At 45.2% G+C, this 27094-nt stretch overlaps 1 protein-coding gene across 4 annotated transcripts in view; it reads right to left on the reverse strand.

Annotated features, from left to right (window-relative positions):
• Window positions 1–1793: 1793 nt before the first annotated feature.
• Window positions 1794–27094, reverse strand: part of TGM2 (transglutaminase 2) — a 73010-nt gene continuing 47709 nt past the window's right edge. For all 4 annotated transcript variants that reach the window (XM_081323746.1, XM_081323747.1, XM_081323748.1 and 1 more), the window contains exons 7-13: window positions 25800–25935; window positions 21005–21108; window positions 19667–19906; window positions 18071–18340; window positions 12400–12560; window positions 9026–9162; window positions 1794–5980 (exon numbers count right to left, since the gene is read on the reverse strand). In XM_081323746.1, coding sequence (XP_081179872.1) covers window positions 5824–5980; window positions 9026–9162; window positions 12400–12560; window positions 18071–18340; window positions 19667–19906; window positions 21005–21108; window positions 25800–25935 — 1205 coding nt within the window. In that variant the 3' untranslated portion in view covers window positions 1794–5823. The remainder of the gene's footprint in view (window positions 5981–9025; window positions 9163–12399; window positions 12561–18070; window positions 18341–19666; window positions 19907–21004; window positions 21109–25799; window positions 25936–27094) is intronic.

Here is a 27094-nt window from a genome sequence, read left to right on the forward strand (position 1 = left end):
ATACCATTTCAGACAAATGGCTGTCCAGTCTCTTCTTCAAAACTTCTAGTGTTGGAGCATTCACCACCTCTGGAGGCAGGTTGTTCCACTGGTTAATTGTCCTAACTGTCAGGAAGTTTCTCCTTAGTTCCAGGTTGCTTCTCTCCTTGACTAGTTTCCATCCGTTGCTTCTTCTCCTGCCTTCAGGCGCTTTGGAGGATAGCTTGACTCCCTCTTCTTTGGGGCAGCCCCTGAGATACTGGAAGGCTGCTATCATGTCACCCCTAGTCCTTTTCTCAACATCTTTGTTGTGATATGGTGAGCAAAATTGGCTGCAGTATTCCAGGTGTGGGGATACAACCTTGATTAAAAGAAGAACAATGGGAAGACCGGCTGCATCCAGGCCAACCAACCAACCATGGCTAAACTGAATTAAATATCAGGTTAGGAAAAGCCCACCCAGGTTTAGTATTTACTCTCTGCGTCTTCTAGGTCAAATGCATCCAGAAGGGCAAAGCTCTTTTCGCCGGGACCTAAAAACCTGGCTATTTGAGTTAGCCGGCCTGGACTGAGGGGTTTTAAGGTTGTAAATTTTAAATTTTAAACTCTTTTGCAGCTATTAATTTTATTTTATTTTAATCTGTACATTGTACTGTTTTACTTTGCCCTGCAAACTGCCCTGAGTCCCTCAGGAAAAGGGCGGTATATAAATCAAAACAAACAAACAAATAAATAAATAAAAATAAAGCTATCAATGGGGAGTTTGGGGGGCTCTCTGAGCTGGGTTGTTTTCTTGCAGACGTTTCGTGACCCAACTAGGTAACATCACCAGCACGAGAACGGAGTGGAGGAAGAGGAGGAGGACTGTGGGGTCCTCGGTGCCCTCTGGCCTTGGATGATTTCTTGCAGACGTTTCATTGCCAGACTAGGGAACACCATCAAAATTAGAAGGGAAGGGGGGTTGCGAGGAGGGGGAGGAGGACTGCATGGTCCTTGGGACTCTCTGAGCTTGGTGGTTTTCTTGAAGATATTGCAACCTTTCAAGATGTCACCTAGTCACCTAGGTGCAAGATGTCACCTAGTTGGGTCATGAAATGTCTTCAGCCTGGCTCAGAGAGCGCCGAGGAGCCCACAGTTTTCCTTCCCCCCGCCCTCCAAACCTCATTCCCTCTAGCATTGATGATGTTAGCCAGATGGGTTATCAAACGTCTCCAAGAAAACAACAAAGCTCAGAGAGCACCGAGGATCCCACAGTCCTTGTCAACATCCTTCTCCTCCTCCTCTTTCTTCTGCTCCACTCTGCAAACCCCCCTCCCTTCTAGCACGGAAGATGTTACATAGTTGGATAATGAAGCATCTGCAAGAAAACCACCAAGCTCAGAGAGCACCAGGAACCCCATAGTCGTCGTTGTCATCATCGTCGTCCTCTTCCTCCTCCTCCTCCTCCTCCTCCTCCTCCTCCCTTCTAGCCCTGATGATGTTCCCTAGTTGGGTCATGAAATGTCTGCAAGGAAACCACCCAGCTCAGAGAGCACCAAGGACCCCACAGTCCTCTTCCTAGCTCAGAGAGCACCAAGGACCTTCACAATCCAACCCCGAGCCACAAATATTCTCTTCTAGAACTACAATTCAGAGGAGCCATGGTTAACTAGATTGCTGCAGAATGATCTCCACGGAGCTGCCCTTGAAAACAATCAGGAAGTCTCATTGATAGGGCCGCTGGATGACGGTGCCCAGAATCCCCACCCAGCACAGCTGTTGGCAGCAGAGAGCCATTGAAATGTTGGCTGAACAAAAGAAACCTAAACAATTGCAAGGTGAAAAATAAACTTTTTATTGAGTGATTGCAAAATAAATTCCCACCCGGTCATTTGTGAAAGAGATTAGCCCCAGAAGGATTGCAACGTGAGTAAACATCTTACAAGGTTAGGAAACGTTTGATGGCTTATAAACCATATCTGTCTCTCGTCTCACTAAGTGCTCTTGGGGAAGCTCTGTGCAAATACGTTTGAAGCAGGGCGTGACTGGACAGCGGCCAAGGGACTTGGAAAGCAGTGCTTCTGGCCAAGTTAGCGCTGCAAAAAGCACCAGAGTTTGGGTCAAAAGGTAGCGTGGTTGGGCTTGACCAACCACCAAGACTGAGGGGACATCATGTTCCTGGAAACCCAGAGGAGGTGGAGACACAGAGGCTCACCCCTCAGTTGATACAATCCAGGTGGCTTGGGCTGGGCCCATTCTCCCCCGTTCCAGCTAATAAGGATGGCTAAAGACCACCTCACTGGAAAAGGCTGGTCTGGATCTTCTCAACTGGTCAGCCAACTATCCCTGACCTCTTCTACTCATCCTGTAGACCACCAGAGCTGGAAAAGGCTGCTCTGGACCTTCTCAACTGGCCCTTCTTAGTCAGCCAAATGTTTCTGACTTCTTCTAATCACCCTGTAGACCACCACAGCTGGAAAAAGCTGGCCTGGACCTTCTCAACTGGTCCTTCTTAGTTGGCCAACTGTTCCTAACCTTCTACTCATTCTGTTGACCACCAGAGCTGGAAAAGACTGGTCTGGACCTTCTCAACTGGTCCTTCCCAGTTGACCAACTGTTCCTAACCTTCTACTCATTCTGTTGACCACCAGAGCTGGAAAAGACTGGTCTGGACCTTCTCAACTGGTCCTTCCCAGTTGACCAACTGTTCCTAACCTTCTACTCATTCTGTTGACCACCAGAGCTGGAAAAGACTGGTCTGGACCTTCTCAACTGGTCGTTCTTAGTTGGCCAACTGTTCCTAAACTTCTACTCATTCTGTTGACCACCAGAGCAGGAAAAGACTGGTCTGGACCTTCTCAACTGGTCGTTCTTAGTTGGCCAACTGTTCCTAACCTTCTACTCATTCTGTTGACCACCAGAGCTGGAAAAGACTGGTCTGGACCTTCTCAACTGACCCTTCTTAGTCCGGCAACTGTTCCTGACTTCTTCTACTCATCCTGTAGACCACCACAACTGGAAAAGGCTGGTCTGGACCCTCCAAACTGGTCCTTCTTAGTTGGCCACCCTTCTTTAACCTCCTTGGCTTATCTATTCATATATCCATCCATCATTTGTGCTTGTCTTGCCCATCTCTGGGTGTTTCCTGAACAGTTGCCAATCACCTTCCTTGATAAGGGAGCAAAAGCATGCTGGGCTGACTCAGAAGCAGTAACACCACTGGAAAAGCACAGGAGCCCAAACAGCTGGCATTTGCGGTAAGCCACACCTTAGGCAAGTGACTACCAGCTCCCCCCAAAAGCCGGCCTGGTCTTGTCCAGAAATGGGTTGGGAGTGTGCAGGCAGATACCTTTCTCTCCACATCTCTACCCCTTTTCCATTGCCTTCTCCTGTTCCATGTTCCCCATCCGGCATGGCTGTTGGCAGCAGAGAGCCACTGGAGTACACTAGATCTTGCTCTCTCTCCAAACCCAACGTTCTTACAAACTTGGTCACTTGATGAGTGGAGTTCCGCTCCCAGGATTTGCTGGAAGCGGAATGCTGGACGTTGAACCCCACCCATCCTCAAGTTGCCATTGGCCCAAGTGGAGAAAGACTGCTCTAACTAGGTTGCTTCAGGGGATGTGGGCTGCTGAGGCTCCAGGGGGAATTCTGGGAGTCGAAGTCCACTCATCTTCAAGATGTTCTCTGGGAAAAACTCTGAAGATAGTCGTCTACGGAGATTCTCAGTCATCCAGGCCAACGGGGCTTTTTCAAGAAGCAACTGGACTTTCTTGTTTTTCTTTGAAGACGTTTCACTTCTCATCCCAGAAGCTTCTTCAGGTTCTGACTGGATGGTGGGGAAGGGAAGGATTTATACTCCTTGCAGACAGCTGGTCATTTGCCTCCTTTTAGATAGGAGTCGTTGAGGCCACTTGGAGGTTTATCTGTGTCCTCGGGGTCACCTGAGGGGTGCAAATGGGTGTGGAGCCGTCTTGGCTGCAGGATGTTTTCTGCCCTGGGTCCTTCCATCCCGCCACCTCCAGTCAGATCTGAAGAAGCTTCTGGGATGAGAAGTGAAACATCTTCAAAGGAAAAACAAGAAAGTCCAGTTGCCTCCTGGAAAAAGCCCCTTTTTGGGTCTGAAAGTAGTCAAGGCAGGGTCTGACCAACTGTCACAATTTGATGCTGGCTTCTCTTTGAAGGCACGCTCCTGTCGCCTCCATGGTTTTGCTGTCTTTTGATCGTATCTGGTGCTTTGCAGAAGGGAACCCCCCTTCAAGGGTCTTAGTGAGGAGTCCCAGCAGGGGACGGACCCTGTAAGACCTCCCTTCTTTCAAAAACTCTTTTTGGTAGTCAGTTTGGAGAAGGTCTAGATGCTCTCCAGCCATGGTTAATTGACGTTCTGCTTCCCAGTCCTCTTCTTTCCCTGCTCAGATCCACAATTCCTGTAGGCCCTTCCCAAGGGCTGAAGGACCACCCTCCTCCCCCCCCCAGGAGACACAAGATGTCAACAATCAAGACATTTCTTCTCTTCTTCCAAGTAAGGGGTGGAAGTCGCCCGTCAAATGCCATTCTTGAGATCTTGCTATCTTTCTAACTCAGCGTTTGTCCAACTTGGCTAGTTGAAGACGGGTGGACTTCAACTCCCAGAATTATGCTGGCTTGGAATGCTGGGAGTTGAAGTCCACCCGTCTTCCAGTGGCCAAGGTTGAGAAACCCTGATTAGCCCAGGGTTTGCTTCGGGGAATGTAGCCTGCAGAGAGTCCAAACGCTGGTGCTTCGTGGAAGGGTCCTTGAGGGCCTATCAGAGATCAGCCATCAGGTCCTCGTGGGAAAAAATCCATAGGGGGTCCAGCAGGAAAGCCAGGGGTCCCACGCTCTGAGAAAAGACAGGCCCTGCAGAGCCAACGGCCCTATAAACAATAAGCAAGCAGAGTGCCTTAGGGACTATGGAGTCATGCAAGCAACGGTGGAGATCTTTCATGCCAGGAGTGTGCCATCGAAGCCAAAACTCGCTGGGGCAATAGGGGCGGCTGATTTGTTCTCCCCAACCGACCTCACCCTTGTTTCTATGGGCTGCCACGCCATAGAAACATGAGATCTTTTCATTCTGGATGCTTCTGACATCTGGTGGGACATCAGGATGGGGGAAGCAGATGCTCTCCTCTGTGCCCTTCTCAGGAGGCTTTCAAAGGCCATCAATGATTGGGAGGGCAGTTAGAGAGGACTTCCCTAAAGAGGAGCCTGCAGCCTTGGCAACTTTCAGCCCTGTGGACTTCAACTCCCAGAATTCCCCAGCCAGCAAAGCTGGCTGGGGAATTCTGGGAGTTGAAGTCCACCAGTCTTAAAGTTGAAGTCCACTGGTCTTTTAAAGCAGCCAACAGTGGACAGCCCCTGCCCGAAGATAATCCCTTTCCTTCAGCCTGACCATCCAGGGCAACCAGAATGGATGGCAAACATCCTGGTAGGATCGAAAGGACCCACAAAGTGGGAATGAGGGGTGTGTGTGTGTGTGTGTGTGTGTGTGTGTGTGTGTGGGACCTCTGGCAGGGCGGAAGACCCCCAGAAGTCACATTGTAAAGGGGTGGTTCTCCCGCGTGCACACATCCCGAGTCAAGGGCTGCCACCCCCTCCCCAATTGCAGCCACGTCAGCTCTAGGATTTGGGGTGCCCTCCAACCAGCTGTGGGATGGGGCCGGTCTTTGGTGATGGCAAGAGCACAGAAGCATCTGGAAGGCGGGTGTAGCTGGGGGTGCAGGTAGAAAGACACACACACACACACACACACACACACACACACACACACACACATACACACGGCATCTGGGCGGGGGGGGGGCTCCTGGACTTGTTTGGCTTTTCAACTGGGGGAGATTTCTGGCTCTATTTGCGCAGGGGGGCGATGATAACGTTCCGGTAGCCCTTCACCGCCTTCAGCTTGTTGCTCTCAAAATCCACCACCAGCTTCCGCAGGCCGAATTGTTGGGGCACGAAGTCCACCATGGCTTTGGCTTCCTCCCCAGGCTCAACGGGGGCTTCCCTGCAGCAGGAGGCAAAAGCACAGGTCAAGCAGGGGACCCGCCTCAGTTTTTGGGTGCTTCCCTGCTGTGTCCCCAACACCCCTCCTCCTAAATGTCTATGGAGACTCTCTGTCATCCAGGACGTGGGTGGCCCAAAGGCGCTTTCTCAAGAGGCAACTGGACTTTCTTGTTCTTGGAATGGAAGAACAGAATAGAACAGAACAGAACAGAATAGAATACGGAATGGAATGGAATGGAATGGAATGGAATGGAATGGAATGGAATAGAATAGAATAGAATAGAATAGAATAGAATAGAATAGAATAGAATAGAATAGAATAGAATAGAATAGAATAGAATAGAATAGAATAGAATAGAATAGAATAGAATGTATGAATAAAGGATAGAATAGAATAGAACAGAATAGAATAGAGAAAGAATAGAAAGAGAATAGAATAGAATAGAATAGAATAGAATAGAATAGAATAGAATAGAATAGAATAGAATAGAATAATGATAAGAATAGAAAGAGAATAGAATAGAATAGAATAGAATAGAATAGAATAGAATAGAAATAGAAATAGAAATAGAATAGAAATAGAATAGAATAGAATAGAAATAGAATAGAATAGAATAGAATAGAATAGAATAGAATAGAATAGAATAGAATAGAATAGAATAGAATAGAATAGAATAGAATAGAATGAGAAGAAAGAATGGAATGGAACAAAAGAGAATAGAATAGCATAGGAGCTGGAAGGGACCTTGGAGGTCTTCTAGTCCAGCCCCACCCACCCCGCTCAAGTAGGAGAACCTATACCATCTCAGACAGGTGATTGTCTAGTCTCTTCCAATGATGGGGCGTCCACAATTTTTAGGGAGTCCTTGAGGCCACCTGGAGGTTTATCTGTGTCCTCAGGGTCACCTGAGTGCTGCAAATGGGTGGGGAGCCTTCCTGGAACTGCTGAAAGGACTGTGGGGTAGACTGGAGATGGGTGATGTTGTGTCTCCACCCCCTGTGTTGAGAGAGAGCTGTTCAATTTTGCTATAGATGTAAGAGGGGTCAAAGAGGCCAACTAGGTCAAAACTGAACAGCCCTGTCTCAAGGGGGGGGGGGGGAGGGGGGAATACGACATCATCCATCTCCAGTCTACCACACGGTCCTGTCAGCAGTTCCAGGAAGGCTCCCCACCCATTTGCACCCCTCAGGTGACCCCGAGGACACAGGTAAGCCTCCAGGTGGCCTCAAGGACTCTCTAAAAGGAGGCAAAGGACCGGCTGTCTGCAAGGAGTATAAATCCTTCCACTCCCCATCATCCAGTCAGAACCTGAGGAAGCTTCTGGGATGAGAAGCGAAACCTCTTCAAGGAAAAATAAGATATTCCAGTTCTCTTGGAAAAGCATCTTTGGGATACCCCCCTACTATCTCCGGAATGGGACAGCTCTCTGCGACCAAGTGGCCGCTTGATAATTCAACAAATGCACCTAGTCCTCGACTTACAACAGTCCATTTAATGACTGTTCAAAGTTACAACGTCACTGAAAAAAAGTTTTTCACACTTCCCAAACGTCGCAGCATCCCCGCGGTCACGTGATCAAAATTCAGGCAACCGGTTGGCAACCGGTTCATATTTATGACGGTCGCAGTGCCCCCCTGGGGTCACATGATTCCCCTTTTGGGACTTTTTGATCAAGCAAAGTCCGTGGGGCAAGCCAGATGAACGTAACGAGCGTGCTGCTCACTTAAGAACTGCAGTGATGCCCTTATAACACCTGTGGGAAGGAAGGTCATAAAATGTCTTGTTTGGCAGCGGAAATCTGGGGCTCAGCTGTGGTTATAAGTCAAGGGGTTACTGTGTGGAAAAGTTAAATTAATTTTGACGGGACCGTGGCCAATCATAATTTGATTTTACTGTTTTTTACACTTCATTTCATTTCAATTTATATTCTATATTTTGTTTTATTTTATTTATTTTATATTCTATATTTTATTTTATTTTTTTATTTATTTCATTTCATTTATATTCTATATTTTATTTTATCTTATTTTATTTACTTTATTTACTTTATTTTATTTTTTTAGCTTAGCTTTTTGTTTTGTTTATGCCATTTGAGGCCACCCCAAAGGAAAGAACCATCTGCCTTTGCTGGTTCTAGCACCTTCCTGTCCCGAGACCACCAAGACCCCCCATTCTCTGGGTGGGGGGGGGACTTGAGATTTTGGCCCAGACCCCCCCTAGGAAAGACTTTGCCCCCTTCTCCCCCTGGAGTAAGGGGCTCCTGGCCCCCAAGGGGATCAGTCCTTTGCTGAGGGCACTGGAGGTTAATCCCCCCCTTCCCCTGGGCTCTGCTGCATTTCTTCAGTGCCCTTTCCAATTTATTCGATTCATATGCAGCGAGTCCTCGACTTACGACTACAACTGAGCCCAAAGTGTATGTTGTTAAGTGAGACATTTGTTAAGCAAGTTTCGCCCCATTTTACAACTTTTCTTCCCACCGTTGGTAAGCGAATCACTGCAGTCATGAAACAAGACCGTCGTTAAGTGAATCCGGCTTTCCCCATTGATTCTGCTTGTTGGAAAGTCGCCAAAGGGGATCACGTGACACACACACACCCCAGGGACGCCGTGACCGTCATAAATACAAGTCCGTTGCAGTGCGTCTGAATTTTAATCATGTGACCACGGGGAAGCTGCCACGGTCGTAAGTCTGAAATGTGCCATTGTAACTTGTGAACGGTCACTAAACGAGCCGTTGTATATCCGAGGACCACCCATACAGGTGTTCCTCAACTTAATGACCAGAACCAGGACCAGAATTTCCCCTGCCAAGCGAGAGGAGTTCAGCCGTGAGTTGCCTCTGATTTTACGACTTGGCTTTTCAATCCGGAGGGGGTCCCCTGAGGTCATCCAATCCAGCCCCCGCTCCGAGCAGGACCGACGGCCCTCAGACCGTCATTCACAGGCACACAGACCCCTTTCTGGTCTCCCAGGTCCAACCGCAGTTTCTTCTAGAACCTCTGACAACCCGGGTGTGTGTGTGCATGTTTGTGTTGTCACACTTACAGCCGCTGCATTTTCTGCCCTCCGGTCAGTCCGGCCCCCTCCATGGTGAAGACGCAGTCAGTCAGGGCGGTGGGGAGGGGGTTGGACAGGGTCAGCTCGGCCACCAGTTTACGCTTCTGCATCGGCTCGCCCAAAATCTGCAGGACGGAAAGAGAAGTTCTTGACCGGGGGTCCTCAACCTCGGCAACTTTAAGACTTGTGGACTTCAACTCCCAGAATTCCTCAGCCAGAGGATGAGGAAAGAGTATGAGGTATAATTGCTGCCTTGAGTTACTTATGAAGTGATAAAGGTGGGACAAAAAGAAGATGGATGGATGGATGGATGGATGGATGGATGGATGGATGGATGGATGGATGGATAGATAGATAGATAGATAGATAGATAGATAGATAGATAGATAGATAGATAGATAGATAGATAGATAGATAGATAGATAGATAGATAGATAGATAGATAGATAGATAGAGTCAAGCTATTCTCCAAAGCGCCCGAAGGCAGGACAAGAAGCAACGGATGGAAACTCATCAAGGAGAGAAGCAACCTAGAACTAAGCAGAAACTTCCTGACAGTTAGAACAATTAACCAGCGGAACAACCTGCCTCCAGAAGTGTTGAATGCTCCAACACTGGAAGTTTTTAAGAAGAGACTGGACAGGGACTTCCGGTGGCTGCGCGGCTACGGAGACAGCCTTCCCGGGCTGCCCGCGGCTCAGCTGAGTGATTTTCGCCCGAAACAGCGCCGATCAGCTGTTCGGGCGAATTTGAAGCCCCCTCCTCGGGAGAAGAGGAGGGGGTGAGGCCCCAGGTAGGGGTTGAGTTCTCCGGGGCCGCCTGAGCTTGTAGCTTGGGCGGCTGAAGGATTGAACTCCCCCGTAGCCTGGGTGGCTCCCAGCTGGTCAGCGTCTCTGCTCCGGACTTCATGGAGCAGAGCCAGGCGTCTGCGACCACCCCTGCCTGAAGGAAGGACTATGGAATAAAAGGAGCAGGCAGAGCGGTACAAGAGGAAAAGGTACAAAGGATTATTATATTCTACTCTCTAGCTTGATGGACTTTTTAAACTTAAAGTGAAAGTGCGTCACAAGTGAAAAAGATGGCGGCTAAACCTCAAAAACTCTTCGGAGTGCTGGAACTTCTCCGGTACAACAATCATCATTGCAGGCGTTGCACCTTCCTGATGTATTGACATCGAAGGATTTACAAGATGCTCTTGAAAAACATGCCCAGGTAATTCTGGAATCAATGGGTGATAAATTTGCACAGATGGAGGCGAAATTGGAGAAATTGGAGGAGAGAATGGAAGAGAGGATGGAACAGAAGTTCAGGGTGATGAAGGTAGACATTTTGTCCTCAGTGTATAAAGTGGCTGAATGTGTGGAAGAATTGGAGGAAAAAGTGGAAGATTTGACTCAAAAGAATGCTATATTAGAAGCAAAAGTACTGGAGAATGAAGATTTAAGAGACAAAATGGACAGAGAATTGAGTCTTGTTCAATATTACCAGATGCAGTTTGCTGTTAGAATTAGAGGTTTAAAAGAGAATATTAAGGAAGATCTAAAGCAGCTGATTTCTGAGGCTCTGGAAGTGGTATTGAATCAGCCAGCATCTGAAATAAAGGGAGGCATGGATAAAGTGTTTCGTGTGAATTCATGGATTGCAAGACAGAGAAAGCTGCCTAGAGATGTGGTGGTTTATTTTACTAAGAGGGAAATTAGAGATGAAGTTATACAAGTTGCCAATGATTCTAAAGTGGTGATTGCTGATCAAGAAGTTTTGGTTTTAAAAGAAATTCCTCCAAAGATTTTAAGGAGAAGGAAGGATTTCATATTCCTCGTGCAAGAGCTCAAGCAACGAGATATAAGGTTCAGATGGGAGATTCCAGTTGGGTTGATGGTGATGTATGAAGGTAAAAGGTACCGTCTGATTACTGTGATGCAGGCGCGAGATTTTTATAATAACGTTTTAAAAGCAACCTCATTATCACTTCTGGAAGCTGCAAAGGGATCTGGAGAAGGAGAATATCAAGAGACTGAGGATGGACAGATAGAGGAGAATGGTGCTGGAGGAGATCAAGCTACAATTTCTTTGGAGGATTCTGGAGAGCGGAGGGTGACGCGTGCTGCTTTAAAACGATCAAAAAGAAAATAATAAAAGAGCAAGACCAGCAGAAGTCTATGGAACTTCCACAACGAACACCTAGGAAGTTATCGCAATGGATACGTGGGAAAAGATTTGGGTTAGGAACGTAAAGAGAGAACTTTTATAAAATGCTTTATAGATGGCATTTAGATCTTAAAAAGTTTGCAAGTATGTATCCGGACTATCAGCCAAAATGTTGGAGATGTGGAGATCAAGGCTTTTTGGATAAAAATTTGGTGGAATATGTAGAAGATTTTTAAGCAAAGGATAAAGTTTTGTTCGCAATTTTTTTTTGTTTTTTTTTCTTTGTTGGGGATAATTGCGGACGTTACGGTTGTGGATACTAATTATGTGAAATTTAATTACGGCAGCAAGACTTTTGATAGCTTAGTAATGGAAGAAAGAGGAACTGCCGATTATAGGAGAGTGACTTCAAAGATTTTTGACCTGGCAGAGATGGTGTAGATTTTGGCCTAAGATTTTTCGCAAGAACGTTATATTATGGAATGGAGAAAATGGATTTATAGGGTTAAGAAGTTTCATGTAGCATTTGAATAAGTCTTCTTTCTTTTCTTCTTCTTTTTTCCTATTTTTGTTTTTCTATATATATTTAATATATATATATATATTATCCTATATAAGCTAGAGAGTGATGGATTTTAGAGTTTATGGATGTTAGTATATGGTTGTTTATGATTGTTTTTTTTATATATACCTTGTACTTAGCTCTGGGAAGTCGGGGGGGGGAGGGGGGGAGGGGGGAGAGGTAGGGGGGAGGGAGAAGGGAGGGGGAGGGGGGATTTTTAAAGGAAAAATTGTATGTTAAAACTTTTTAATAAAAAAAAAAGAAGAGACTGGACAGCATTTGTCTGAAATGGTATAGGGTTTCCTGCCTTAGCAGGGGGTTGGACTAGATGACCTCCAAGGTCCCTTCCAACTTTACTATTAAGATTATGAAGGATAGATAGATAAATAGATATGGATGGATAGATAGATAGATAGATAGATAGAGATGGATAGATAGATGGGAGAGAGAGGGAGGGAGAGACAGAAGATAAATATATAGATAGATAGAAGATAGATAGAGAGATAGATAGAGAGATAGAGAGATGGACGAGGGCTCTGAGCCCTCCCAAAGGTTATTTCAGCCGCCCCACCAGGTGCCCTAATTCCCTCGGGCCCCGTTCCTTCTCCTTGTCCAAGGGACCCTCCCTGCAACTCCCCCCCCATCACCTCACCCGGATTTTGATGTCGGGGTTCTTGACGTGGAAGTCCCGCACCCCGAGGAGGATCTTCTGGTTCTCGTACTGCTGCAGCACAGCCGTGACTTTGATCATGTTGTCCGGGGTGAGGCAGTCGCCATACTTCTCGTAGGGGATGCGCAGAGGGACCGACTTTTCTGGTGGGGGGGGGAAACACGGACGGAGCATTGTCAGAATCTGGCTCGGTTTTGACTCTGGAAACGTTGTGTATTGCCGGAGTTTCACAGAGATACATTGCCTTTCATTTTATGTTCGGATGCATTGGATATTTGTGGACTTTGTGCAACGATTCATTAATGGGCTCTTTGCTTTATTTACACTGGAAGTGTCCAACCTTGGCAACCTTAAAAACGGTGGACCTCCACTGTGGCAAGAAAGGTCATAAAATGAGGTAAAACTCACTTAACAAAGGTCTCGCTTAGCAATGGAAAATTGGGGCTCCATTCTGGTCGTAAGTGAAAGACAACCTATACAAAATGATGTTGCCTATGCCAATGGTGGAATTTCGATTGTTACGTTCTGGTCATTGTCTTAAAATTTTTCCACCATGGCCATTTAATTAAATTTATTCAGTTTTGACACTGCTGGATTCCAAACGAATAGAATAGAATAGAATAGAATAGAATAGAATAGAATAGAATAGAATAGAATAGAATAGAATAGAATAGAATAGAATAGAATAGAATAGAATAGAATAGAATAATAGATATTTATTTTAATTCCATTTATATCCCGCCCTTCTCCGAATAGAATAGAATAGAATAGAAGAATAGAAATAGAGAAAAAGAATAGAATAGAATAGAATAGAATAGAATAGAATAGAATTACAGAATAAAAATAAAATAATAGAATAGAATTACAGAATAGAATAGAATAGAATAGAATAGAATAGAATAGAATAGAATAGAATATTTATTTATTTTAATTCCATTTATATCCCGCCCTTCTCCGAATAGAATAGAATAGAATAGAAGAATAGAAATAGAGAAAAAGAATAGAATAGAATAGAATAGAATAGAATAGAATAGAATAGAATAGAATAGAAATAACAGATTGTAGAATAGAATAGAATAGAATAGAATAGAATAGATTAGATTAGATTAGAATAGAATAGAATAGAATAGAAATATAGAATTGTAGAATAGAATAGAATAGAATAGAATAGAATAGAATAGAATAGAATATTTATTTATTTTAATTCCATTTATATCCCGCCCTTCTCCGAATAGAATAGAATAGAATAGAAGAATAGAAATAGAGAAAAAGAATAGAATAGAATAGAATAGAATAGAATAGAATAGAATAGAATAGAATAGAATACAATTACAGAATAAAAATAAAATAATAGAATAGAATTACAGAATAGAATAGAATAGAATAGAATAGAATAGAATAGAATAGAAATAACAGATTGTAGAATAGAATAGAATAGAATAGAATAGATTAGATTAGATTAGAATAGAATAGAATAGAATAGAACAGAACAGATTATAGAATAGAATAGAATAGAATAGAATAGAATAGAATAGAATAGAATAGAATAGAATAGAAATAACAGATTGTAGAATAGAATAGAATAGATTAGATTAGATTAGATTAGAATAGAATAGAATAGAATAGAACAGAACAGATTATAGAATAGAATAGAATAGAATAGAATAGAATAGAAATAACAGATTGTAGAATAGAATAGATTAGATTAGATTAGAATAGAATAGAATAGAACAGAACAGAACAGAACAGAATAGAATAGAATAGAATAGAATAGAATAGAATAGAATAGAATAGAAATAACAGATTGTAGAATAGAATAGATTAGATTAGATTAGAATAGAATAGAATAGAATAGAACAGAACAGAACAGAACAGAACAGAACAGAATAGAATAGAGCTGGAAGGGACCTCGGAGGTCTTCTAGTCCAGCCCCCTGCTCAAGCAGGAGGACCTACACCATCTCAGACAGGTGACTGTCCAGTCTCTTCATAAAGATCTCCAGTGAAGGGGCACCCACGATTTCTGGTGGCAAGCTGTTCCCTGGTTCATTGTCCTCCCTGTCAGGAAGTTTCTCCTTGAAACCAAGAAGATGAAAAGAGAAGGCCGGGGTCATGAAACACGTAGAAAGGAAGGAGGTCCAGTTGACGCTGGCAAAACCCACAGATTTCAATCAGAAAAAGCTCCGTTGGGTTTCTTCCTTCAGAGGTCTCCTGCCTCCTTAACATGTTTCATCAATTAAAGCTGCTGCAGAGAAGTTTTAGATGCAACCCATTTGACTTGTGGAGGTCAATCTGAGGCTGAAATCCAAAAATAGCTCTGGGCAAGAAGATCTGAGCTCTCCTCGGGGGCCTTCAGAGCCCTTCCCAGCTATGGAAAAAAACACGTCATTTTTCCTGGAGAGACAGAGAGCGAGAGGGCAAAGGAACAAGCCTCGCACAGAGCCAGCCCCCTGGCTCCTCCGGCTTTTGATTCCACCATGTTCCTGCAGAATTTGTGCCTCAAAGGCAAGCTTCATCCAGAGGAGGGAATATCTGAGCATCCAAACAGCATCAGGCAGGAGACCCTAGGCCATTGCCTGAAGTGATGGAGGGTCTCCTGCTTGAGCAGGGGGCTGGACTAGAAGACCTTGCCAGGTCCCTTCCAGCTCTGTTCTGATTAATAAAACAAGACGGAAATTGCATGTTCCTGCAATATAGAAATTCTCTCCCTCTCTCTCTCTCTTCGTCCTCCTCCTCCTCCTCCTCCTCCTTCTCTCTCTTTGCTGGTCTTGGTCTCTCTCTTTCTCTCTCTGTCTCTCTCTCTCTCTGTGTGTGTATGAGAGACAGAGACAGAGAGAGAGAGAGAGAGAGAGAGAGAGAGAGAGAGAGAGAGAGAGAGAGAGAGAGAGAGAGAGAGAGAAGAAAGAAAGAAAGAAAGAAAGAAAGAAAGAAAGAAAGAAAGAAAGAAAGAAAGAAAGAGAGATGAAGAAATGAAAGTTGCCATGATTTTAAAAGATGTTGAGACAGTAGAAAGAGTGCAGAGAAGAGCAACAAAGATGATCAAGGGACTGGAGGCTAAAACATACAAGGAACGGGTGCTGGAATTGGGCATGTCTAGTTTAATGAAGAGAAGGACGAGGGATTCTTTGCAGCTAGCAAAGGAGAGCTGTGAGAGGGAGTCCTAGTAGACAATCACTTCAATATGAGCCAGCCGTGTGCTGCAGCTGCCAAAAAAGCCAACACAGTGCTAGGCTGCATTAACAGAGGGATAGAATCAAGATCAAGTGAAGTACTAATATCACTTTACAATGCCTTGGTAAGGCCACACCTGGAATACTGCATCCAGTTTTGGTCACCACGATGAAGATGTCGAGACTCTAGAAAGAGTACAGAGAAGAGCAACAAAGATGATTAGGGGGCTGGAGGCTAAAACATATAGGGAACGGTTGCTGGAATTGGGGATGTCTAGTTTAAGGAAGAGAAGGGTGAGGGGTGACATGATAGCAGTGTTCCAATCTCTCAGGGGCTGCCCCAAAGAAGAGGGAGTCAAGCTATTCTCCAAAGCACCTGAAAGCAGGACAAGAAGCAACGGATGGAAACTCGTCAAGGAGAGAAGCAACCTGGAACTAAGGAATAATTTCCTGACAGTTAGAACAACTAACCAGTGGAACAACCTGCCTCCAGAGGTGGTGAATGCTCCAACACTTTTTTGTTTTTAAGAAGAGACTGGACAGCCATTTGCCTGGAATGGTATAGGGTTTCCTGCCTGAGCAGGGGGTTGGACCAGATGACCTCCAAGGTCCCTTCCAACCTTGTTATTCTGTAATTCTACTGTTTCTGGTAGATTTGGGACAGGTGCTGACCAATCCCTTCCTCCCTGCCTGCCCCCCACATTTCTTTTTCTCCGTCTCCAAGGGATCCCCCCGCAATACATCAGCAGTTGGAGAGAACCTTCCGATGCAGAAGTCCAGGCACAGAGTAGGGCAGATAGGCAGAAGCCAAGCAGAGTGTACCTGTAAGCACTAACTAAAACAGCACAATGAAAAAGGCTTAACTGCACAACCTATGGACACAAAGTGTGAGCATCCTGGAACAAGGTAAGTCCAAAAATGCCAGAGAATTCCCGGAAGCCCAGCACTCAAGGCTTTGCTGGCTGAGGAATTCTGGGAGTTGAAGTCCACGAGTCTTAAAAGTTTCCAAAGTTGGAGAGCCCTCGCTCTAACGTGTCAGGAGCTTGAACAACTAAAGGTAAGAACTCCACCGGAGCAAAAACGACACCCGTTTGGCACACAAAGTGAAGCTCACTCGGGCCCTGACCCACCTCCCTTCTTTTCCTTTCTTGCCTTCCCACCCTGAGCACCATGGACGAGGAAACCCAGGCAAGTCCCGACTGTGGGAAGAATGTATGAATTTATGTAACTGTTAGAAATATTGTGCAGGAAATCCTACGTTAATTAATCCAGGTCTCCACAAAGTTACTGATTAACAGCTTTCGAACCTTTAAACGTACACACACATCCTTTTTTTTCAAATTATAAACACACACAAGCAAACATACAAAACTCCATTAACACAAGGTAAACATAATTATTATAACACTAGCGGTTCAAACGAAGAGAATCCACATCACTTGGCTTAATTGATCTGTTCTCTGGGTCAACACATACATACTTCCACACCCCTCAAGTGTCACCCTCTAGAACCAGCACGTACGCACTTCCACACCCCTCAAGTGTCAACCTCTAGAACCAGCACGTACACACTTCCACACCCCTCAAGTGTCAACCTCTAGAACCAGCACATACACACTTCCACACCCCTCAAGTGTCAACCTCTAGAACCAGCACGTACACACTTCCACACCCCTCAAGTGTCAACCTCTAGAACCAGCACGTACACACTTCCACACCCCTCAAGTGTCAACCTCTAGAACCAGCACGTACATACTTCCAGACCCCTCAAGTGTCAACCTCTAGAACCAGCACGTACACACTTCCAGACCCCTCAAGTGTCAACCTCTAGAACCAGCACGTACGCACTTCCACACCCCTCAAGTGTCACCCTCTAGAACCAGCACGTACGCACTTCCACACCCCTCAAGTGTCACCCTCTAGAACCAGCACGTACACACTTCCACACCCCTCAAGTGTCAACCTCTAGAACCAGCACATACACAATTCCACACCCCTCAAGTGTCACCCTCTAGAACCAGCACATACACAATTCCACACCCTTCGTGTCAACCTCTAGAACCAGCACATACACAATTCGACACCCCTCAAGTGTCACCCTCTAGAACCAGCACGTACGCACTTCCACAGCCCTCAAGTGTCACCCTCTACAACTAGCACGTATGCTCTTCCACACGCCTCAAGTGTCACCCTCTACAACCAGCACATACGCACTTCCACAGCCCTCAAGTGTCACCCTCTACAACCAGCACGTATGCTCTTCCACAGCCCTCAAGTGTCACCCTCTAGAACCAGCACATATGCACTTCCACAGCCCTCAAGTGTCACCCTTTAGAACCAGCACATATGCACTTCCACAGCCCTCAAGTGTCACCCTTTAGAACCAGCACGTACGCACTTCCACACGCCTCAACTGTCACCCTAGAATCAGCAGGTACACACTTCCAGATAATTTGGAACCCCAAATTGTTCTTCTGGCACTACCTGCGTGGGGCTCCAGGTTGACGTTCAACAGGTCCTTGCACCCGCATTCGGGGCCCAGCTCCCCGTTGTAGCTGGTGATGGCAGCTGAAATGCTCAACCGGCAGAGGTGTTCCTCGGGTGTGTTGTTGTTGATGACCACAAAGACATCGAAGTCACATCCGTTGTTCATCCCCTCGGAAGCCTTGATCTTGAGGGCCAAGCCTTCCTCTTGTGGGCTCTGGATCTTCTCGTGTTTCGCCTTGTCGAAGCTTGCTTTCTCCTCCTCCGAATCTGAAACAAAAACAAGAACAAAGAAGCCTGAAAAATGTCTTTGGGGGGGGGGTTCCCGGAGGGCAGCTCCTCTCCCCCCACCTGCACAGGAAGAACGCTGCAAAGCCCCACTTATTTCTGAAGAAACTCTCCACACTGAGCTTGGCTGTTTCCTTTGCAGAGGTTTCATTGGTCAAACGTAAGTCCAGGCAGGCCTTGACTTACAACAGTTCGTTTAGTGACCGCTCAAAGTTACAACAGCACTGGAAAAAGTGACTTACAAACGTTTTTCACACACTTCCAGGCATTGCAGCATCCCCAGGGTCACGTGATCAAAATTCGGACGCTTGACAACTGACTCGTATTTATGACGGTCGCCGTGTCCCGGTTGGATCACAGTGATCCCCTTTCGGGACAAGCAAAGTCAACGGAGAAGCCAGATCCACTTAACAACCTTGTTGCTAGTTTGACGACTGCGGTGATTCACTTACCAACGGTGGCAAGAAAGGTGGAAAAATGGGGAAAACCCGCTTGACAAGCGTCTCACTTAGCAACAGAAACTTTGAGCTCAATTTGGGGTCATTAAGTTGAGGGCTGCCTGTAACGTCACGGGTGTACGAGCAACAAATATTCTCCTTTACTGAAACTCTGCACGTGCTTAAGAGCTCAAGGCGGCCTGGAAGAAAAGCACCAGGCCAATGTTTCTCAACTTCATGGTTGAGATGGGTGAACTTTAAACTCGCCTTGCCGGCTGGGGGGATTCTGGGAGTTGAAGTCCACCCGTCTTAAAGCCGCTGAGACTGAGGAACTTTGCTCTGGTGGATTTCTTCAGGATGTCTTTCATTAAACGCGCTCAGAAGTCCGTTTACAGGTGCTTTTCAATTTACGACCGATTGCTTAGCGCTGGTTTGATGTTACAACGGATCTCCCCAGGGAAACTCACAAGGCAGGCCTGAAGTCCGGACGATGGCCACGCGTTTGCATTTTGGGTGCTGGGTAACTGACTTGCCCTTATGACTGTTGGCAGGGTCCCACGGTCATGTGACCGCAAGTTACGTTTTTACCAGAATCGGGCCCTTGTTTCCGGCAAAGCAGAAACAAAAACAAAGCCACCCATCGTGGACAAGGGATTTGCTCAATGGCAGCTGCATTCACTTAAGCACCACGGTGCTTCATTTAATGACCGCTTCAAAAAGGTCGTAAGTTTGATCATCTCCAAGTGGGGAGCCACTTAAGGATCGACATGAGTTGTGACTGTAATTCCAGGATCAGCAACTGGTCGTAAGCCCAGGACGGCCTGTATTCCCACCCAATTTTCCCACCGCCCCTCAAGCTGCTCCGAAGTACCTTCACGGTGTTTATAGGTGTGCGTGATGTCCTCTTTGGTGTCCCTCCCCACACTCTTGGTGCTGATCTTCTTGCCCACGAAGGTGGGGTGCATGGTTTTCTTGCGGGACATGTCGCTCTGAAGCATCAGGAAGGCCACCTCGGCGTTCACCTCGGCAAAGACAAACTTCACATCGTACTTCAGATCAAGGTCTCCTTCCCTGACGGCTCTCACCGGAGTTGGCCCGCAGCAATAGACTCCTGCAGAGGGAGCACACAGAACATAGAATAACAGAAGGGACCGTGGAGGTCATCTAGTCCAACCCCTTTCTGGAGCAAGAGACCCTCTACCATTCCAGACAAATGGCTGTCCAGTCTCTTCTTAAAAACCACCAGCAATGGAGCAACCACAACTTCTGGAGGCCGGTGGTTCCACTGGTTAATTGTTCTCACTGTCAGGAAATTTCTTCTTAGTTCTAGGTTGCTTCTCTCCTTGACTAGTTTCCATCCGTTGCTTCTTGTGCTGCCTTTCAGGCGCTTTGGAGAAGAGCTTGACTCCCTCTTCTTTGGGGCAGCCCCTGAGATATTGGAAGACTGCTATTGTGTCCCCCCTTGTCCTTCCCTTCAGTAAACTAGACATCCCCAATTCCAGCAACCATTCTTCGTATGTTTTACCTTCCAGCCCCCTAATCATCTTTGTTGCTCTTCTCTGCACTCTTTCCAGAGTCTCAACATCTTTTTTTACATCATGGTGACCAAAAAATGTAGGATTCCAAGTGTGGCTTTACCAAGGCGTTGGAAAGTAGTATTAACACTTCACGTAATCTTCATTCTATCTCTCTGTTAATATGGCCTAGAACTGGGTTGGCTTTTTTGGCAGCTGCAGCACACTGCTGGCTCATGTTTATGTTATTAAATAAATATGACATTAAGCAGACAAGGCAGTTCCCTAAAATATCCTGGCTGTGACCTTCTTCTCCCATATTCTTGATGTGTTTCCATCTGTTGCTTCTTCTCCTGCCTTCAGGCGCTTCGGAGAAGAGCTTGACTCCCTCTTCTTTGGGGCAGCCCCTGAGATATTGGAACGCTGCTATCCTGTCCCCCCTTGTCCTTCTCTTCATTAAACCAGACATACCCAATTCCTGCAACTTTTTTTGTATATATTAGCCTCCAGCCCCCTGATCATCTTTGTTGCTCTTCTCTGCACCCTTTCCAGACTCTCAGCATCTTTTTTCTATTGTGGCGACCAAACTGGATGCAGGATTCCAGGTGTGGTCTTACAAGGGTGGATTTGCCAGGCGACAGTCTGCTCCATCCGAGGTCCTTCCTCCCACCGCTGGGAATGTCTCCATCACTTACCTTCACTTTTTTCCTGTGGAGTTGGGTCCAAGGCCTGCCAGCCGTCGTAGCCGCTCGGAAGGTCTGGACGGGCCATCCAAGATTCCACCCAGCAGTGAAAATTCCTGGGTCAAGAAGGGAAGGAGAGACCAAGAGGAGAAGGAAGGGTTGAAGAAATCCAGGGACAGCTTCCCCCATGTTCCTGCTCCTGAGGTTGTGCAGGTGGAAATGTCCACCATGCTCCCAGTGATAAGAGGCCTGGATCCCATGCACCAGGGGTAGGCAACCTTGGCTCTTTTATGACTTGTGCACTTCAACTCCCAGAATTCCTGAGCCAGCATGGAGGAACTATGGCCCCTTCATGACTCGTGTACTTCAACTCCCAGAATTCCTCAGCCAGCATGGGGGAATTATGGCCCCTTCATGGCTCGTGGACTTCAACTCCCAGAATTCCTCAGCCAGCATGGGGGAATTATGGCCCCTTCATGGCTCGTGGACTTCAACTCCCAGAATTCCTCACCAGACGCTTGGCATAGCTGGCTCAGGAATTCTGGGAGTTGAAGTCCACGAGTCATAAAAGAGCCAAGGTTGCCTACCCCTGCTCTAGACTCTAGAAAGGGCACAGAGAAGAGCAACAAAGAGGATCAGGGGACTGGAGGCTCAAACATATGAAGAACGGTTGCTGGAATTGGGGATGCCTAGTTTAATGAAGAGAAGGACAAGCGGTGCCATGATAGCAGCGTTCCAGTATCTCAGGGGCTGCCCCAAAGAAGAGGGAGTCAAGCTATTCTCCAAAGCCCCTGAAGGCAGGACAAGAAACAATGGTTGGAAACTAACCAAAGAGAGAAACAACCTGGAATTAAGGAGAAACTTCCTGACAGTTAGAACAATTAACCAGTGGAACTACCTGCCTCCAGAAGTGGTCCCTTCCAACTTTTTTATTTCATATTATTATTATTATTATTATTATTATTATTATTATTATTATTATTATTATTATTATTATTATTATTATTATTATTATTATTATTATTATTATTATTATTATTATTGCCATTTGTGGACTGGCTTCCTCATTTTATCTAATTCCTGATCCTTTTCACGTTTTTATATTTGTGCTGTAGATGGCTTGAATAGTGAGATGGGGAGCATAAAAAGGTAAGGCAGCCCTTCATTTAGTGACCGTTCCAAGTTGCAACAGCACTGGAAAACTGACTTATGACCGTTTTTCACACTTACAACCATTGCAGCATCCCCCAGGGTCACATGATCAAAATTCAGACCCTTGGCAACTGGTTCGTATTTATGATGGTTGGACTGTCCCAGGGGTCATGTGATCTCCTTTCCCAGCCTTCTGATAGGCTAAGTCAAGAGGGAATGGGAGAGGGTTTGCTGCCTGAGCAGGGGGTTGGACTAGAGGACCTCCAAGGTCCCTTCCAACTCTATTCTATTCTATTCTATTCTATTCTATTCTATTCTATTCTATTCTATTCTATTCTATTCTATTCTATTCTATTCTATTCTATTCTATTCTATTCTATTCTATTCTATTCTATTCTATTCTATTCTATTCTTATCATTATTCTATTCTATTCTATTCTATTCTATTCTATTCTATTCTATTCTATTCTATTCTATTCTATTCTATTCTATTCTATTCTATTCTATTCTATTCTATTCTATTCCTATTCTATTCTATTCTATTCTATTCTATTCTATTCTATTCTATTCTATTCTTATCATTATTCTATTCTATTCTATTCTATTCTATTCTATTCTATTCTATTCTATTCTATTCTATTCTATTCTATTCTATATTTTCTATTCTATTCTATTCTATTCTATTCTATTCTATTCTATTCTATTCTATTCTATTCTATTCTATTCTATTCTATTCTATTCTATTCTATTCCTATTCTATTCTATTCTTATTTCTTTATTCTATTCTATTCTATTCTATTCTATTCTATTCTATTCTATTCTATTCTATTCTATTCTATTCTTATTTCTTTCTTCTATTCTATTCTATTCTATTCTATTCTATTCTATTCTATTCTATTCTATTCTATTCTATTCTATTCTTATTTCTTTCTTCTATTCTATTCTATTCTATTCTATTCTATTCTATTCTATTCTATTCTTATTTCTTTCTTCTATTCTATTCTATTCTATTCTATTCTATTCTATTCTATTCTATTCTATTCTATTCTATTCTATTCTATTCTATTCTATTCTATTCTATTCTTATTTCTTTCTTCTATTCTATTCTATTCTATTCTATTCTATTCTATTCTATTCTATTCTATTCTATTCTTATTTCTTTCTTCTATTCTATTCTATTCTATTCTATTCTATTCTATTCTATTCTATTCTATTCTATTCTATTCTATTCTTATTTCTTTCTTCTATTCTATTCTATTCTATTCTATTCTATTCTATTCTATTCTATTCTATTCTATTCTATTCTATTCTATTCTATTCTATTCTATTCTATTCTATTCTATTCTTATTTCTTTCTTCTATTCTATTCTATTCTATTCTATTCTATTCTATTCTATTCTGTTCTGTTCTGTTCTGTTCTGTTCTGTTCTGTTCTGTTCTGTTCTATTCTTATTTCTTTCTTCTATTCTATTCTATTCTATTCTATTCTATTCTATTCTATTCTATTCTATTCTATTCTATTCTTATTTCTTTATTCTATTCTATTCTATTCTATTCTATTCTGTTCTGTTCTGTTCTGTTCTGTTCTATTCTATTCTTATTTCTTTCTTCTATTCTATTCTATTCTATTCTGTTCTGTTCTGTTCTGTTCTGTTCTATTCTATTCTATTCTATTCTATTCTTATTTCTTTCTTCTATTCTATTCTATTCTATTCTATTCTATTCTATTCTATTCTATTCTATTCTATTCTATTCTATTCTATTCTATTCTATTCTATTCTTATTTCTTTATTCTATTCTATTCTATTCTATTCTATTCTATTCTATTCTATTCTATTCTATTCTATTCTATTCTATTCTATTCTATTCTATTCTATTCTATTCTATTCTTATTTCTTTATTCTATTCTATTCTATTCTATTCTATTCTATTCTATTCTATTCTATTCTATTCTATTCTATTCTATTCTATTCTATTCTATTCTATTCTATTCTATTCTATTCTATTCTATTCTATTCTATTCTATTCTATTCTATTCTATTCTATCCTAACGCCAGATTAATTTAACAACCACGTCACTAACTTTAAAACTGCAGTGATTCACTTTTCAACAGTGTCAAGAAAAGTCAGAAAGCTCACTTAAAAACTGTCTGGCTTGCAATGGAAAGTTTGGGTTCATTCGTGGTCGTAAGTCGAGGAATACGTATCCATAAACAAACGAACTCTGGGGGTGTTCTCTGTTTTGCCTGGGGCTTCTCGTTTTGTAAAAAGAAAAAGAGAAATTAGCGGTGCTGATTGCCGAGAGGGCCACCCCAGGGAAACGGGCTTTTTGGAGACCTGACTGGCCCCTCGGGCTATGAGTCAAAAAAGGCAAGGCAAATAAATAAATATGGGAATTAAACCCAGAGCCTCCGTGACTCAGGGAGGCAACGGCAAGCCCTCCCCAGCTCTTACGCAATGCAAGAAGGAGAAGTTAAAAACTAGGGACTGGCAGCCGTGCCTCTGAGAAAAATGAATGCTTTTCTGCATGCCCACCGGGGAGGTTGCCATTGAGCAGACAGCCGAGTGTGTGCAGGCCTTGAGCAAACGGAGCCGAGTTCAAGGCTGCAGCTGCAAAACCTGGGGAGGAGGAGGAGGAGGAAGGAGAGGGAGAGCAGAAGTGAGCAGAGGGAGGGGAAAGAGGTCAACGGGGGTGGGGTTGGTGTCCCAGGGCTGAGTCACCCCCGTCTCGCCTGCGGTGCAGACAGGACGGAGGGAGTGGTGCAGGAGAGCCGGGCAGCTCCTGTGTCCTGAAATCGAGGGGCGGCTTGCAAGGCTGGATTCCTGCAGAAAAGGATGGAGGATCCTTCTCTTGCCTGCCTTTGAGGAGGGGGATTGTGGGAGGAGACTTGTGTTGCTCCGTTTAGTCTGCGGAAGATCCCAGCAGTATCTGCTGGCTAATTGAAAGCTTAATGGTCTGATCCCCGGGCTGCTTTCTGGCGGACGTTTCATCACCCAACTAGGGGACATCATCAGACATGGAAGGGAGGGGGGGTCTGTGGGGAGGAGGAGGAAGCCTGTGGGGTATTTGGTGGTCTCTGAGATGGGTGGCTTTCTTGCAGACTTTTCATGACCCAATTAGGTAACATCATCAGTGTTAGAAGGAAGGGAGGGTTTGCAGAGAGGAGGAGGAGGAGGAGGAGGAGGAGGAGGAGGAGGAGGAGGAGGACGGTGGGGTCCTTGGTGCTCTCTGAGCTTGGTTGTTTTCTTGAGACGTTTCATGACCCAACTAGGGAACGTCATCAGTGCTAGAAGGGAGATGAGTTTGAAAGGAGGAGGAGGAGGAAGGAGGAGGAGGAGGAGGAGGAGGAGGAGGACTGTGGGGTCCTTGGTGCTGTCTGAGCTGGGTTGTTTTCTTGCAGACGTTTCATGACCCAACTAGGTAACGTCATCAGTGCTAGAAGGGAGATGAGTTTGAAAGGAGGAGGAGGAGGAGGAGGAGGAGGACGGTGGGGTCCTTGGTGCTCTCTGAGCTTGGTTGTTTTCTTGAGACGTTTCATGACCCAACTAGGGAACGTCATCAGTGCTAGAAGGGAGGGGGTTTGACAAGAGGAGGAGGAGGAGGAGGAGGAGCCAGTTTGAGCCCCGGTGCCGCCCTTCCCCCCACCTGACTCACCAGATCATCTCCCGGTTTCCCCTCTGCAGCTTCCCGTTCTCGTCCAGGTACTGCTCGATGACCAGGTTCCCGTTGCTGTCGTGGGCCGAGTTGTAGTTGGTCACCACGCGTGTCGGAATCCCCAGGCACCGGAGCACTAGGCGGGCGGGGGAGGAAAGCAGCCGGTTCAGCGCCTGTTTGGCCTCTGGGCAGAAGAGACGGCCGGCTCTCGCTCCGAAAGCCAAGCCACCTTTCCCCTCATTTTATGCTAGTCTGTTTGCGAACCCACATTCGCACCCTGGCTTGCGACAGAGCACTTTCTGGGAGCTGAAGTCCACGCATCTTAAAGTAGCTGAGGCCGAGAAGCACTACAGGCAGTCCTCAAGTTACGACCACAATCTATGTTGCTAAGCGAGACATTTGTTAAGGGAGTTTTGCCCCCTTTGGCCACTGTTATTAAGTGAATCAGCACAGCGGTTCAGTCAGTAACCCGGTTGTTAAGTGAATCCGGCTTTCACCATTGACTTGGCTTGTCAGAAGGGTGGCAAAAGGGGACACCGTGACCGTCATAAGTACGAGCCGGTTGCCAAGCGTCTGAATTTTGATCACGTGACCACAAAGGGGGACGCTGCAACGGTCTTAAATGTGGGAGAGTGGTCGTAAGTCCCTTTTTTCAGTGCCGTTTCATAACTTTGAACGGTCACTAAACAAACGCTTCTAAATCAAGGACAACCTGTAGTGTTGTTGTAGCTCAGGGGTAGGCAACCTTGGCTCTTTTATGACTGGTGGACTTCAACTCCCAGAATTCCTCAGCCAGCATGGGGGAACTATGGCCCCCCTCATGACTGGTGGACTTCAACTCCCAGAATTCCTCAGCCAGCATGGGGGAATCTATGGCCCCCTCATGACTCATGGACTTCAACTCCCAGAATTCCTGAGCCAGCATGGGGGAATCTATGGCCCCCTCATGACTCATGGACTTCAACTCCCAGAATTCCTGTGCCAGCATGGGGGAATCTATGGCCCCTTCATGACTCATGGACTTCAACTCCCAGAATTCCTGTGCCAGCATGGGGGAACTATGGCCTCTTCATGACTGGTGGACTTCAACTCCCAGAATTCCTGAGCCAGCATGGGGGAATCTATGGCCCCTTCATGACTCGTGGACTTCAACTCCCAGAATTCCTGAGCCAGCATGGGGGAATCTATGGCCCCCTCATGACTCATGGACTTCAACTCCCAGAATTCCTGAGCCAGCATGGGGGAATCTATGGCCCCCTCATGACTCATGGACTTCAACTCCCAGAATTCCTGAG

This window comes from Vipera berus (assembly GCF_964194415.1).
Source record: "Vipera berus genome assembly, chromosome: 3".
Classification (NCBI taxonomy): Eukaryota; Metazoa; Chordata; class Lepidosauria; order Squamata; family Viperidae; genus Vipera; species Vipera berus.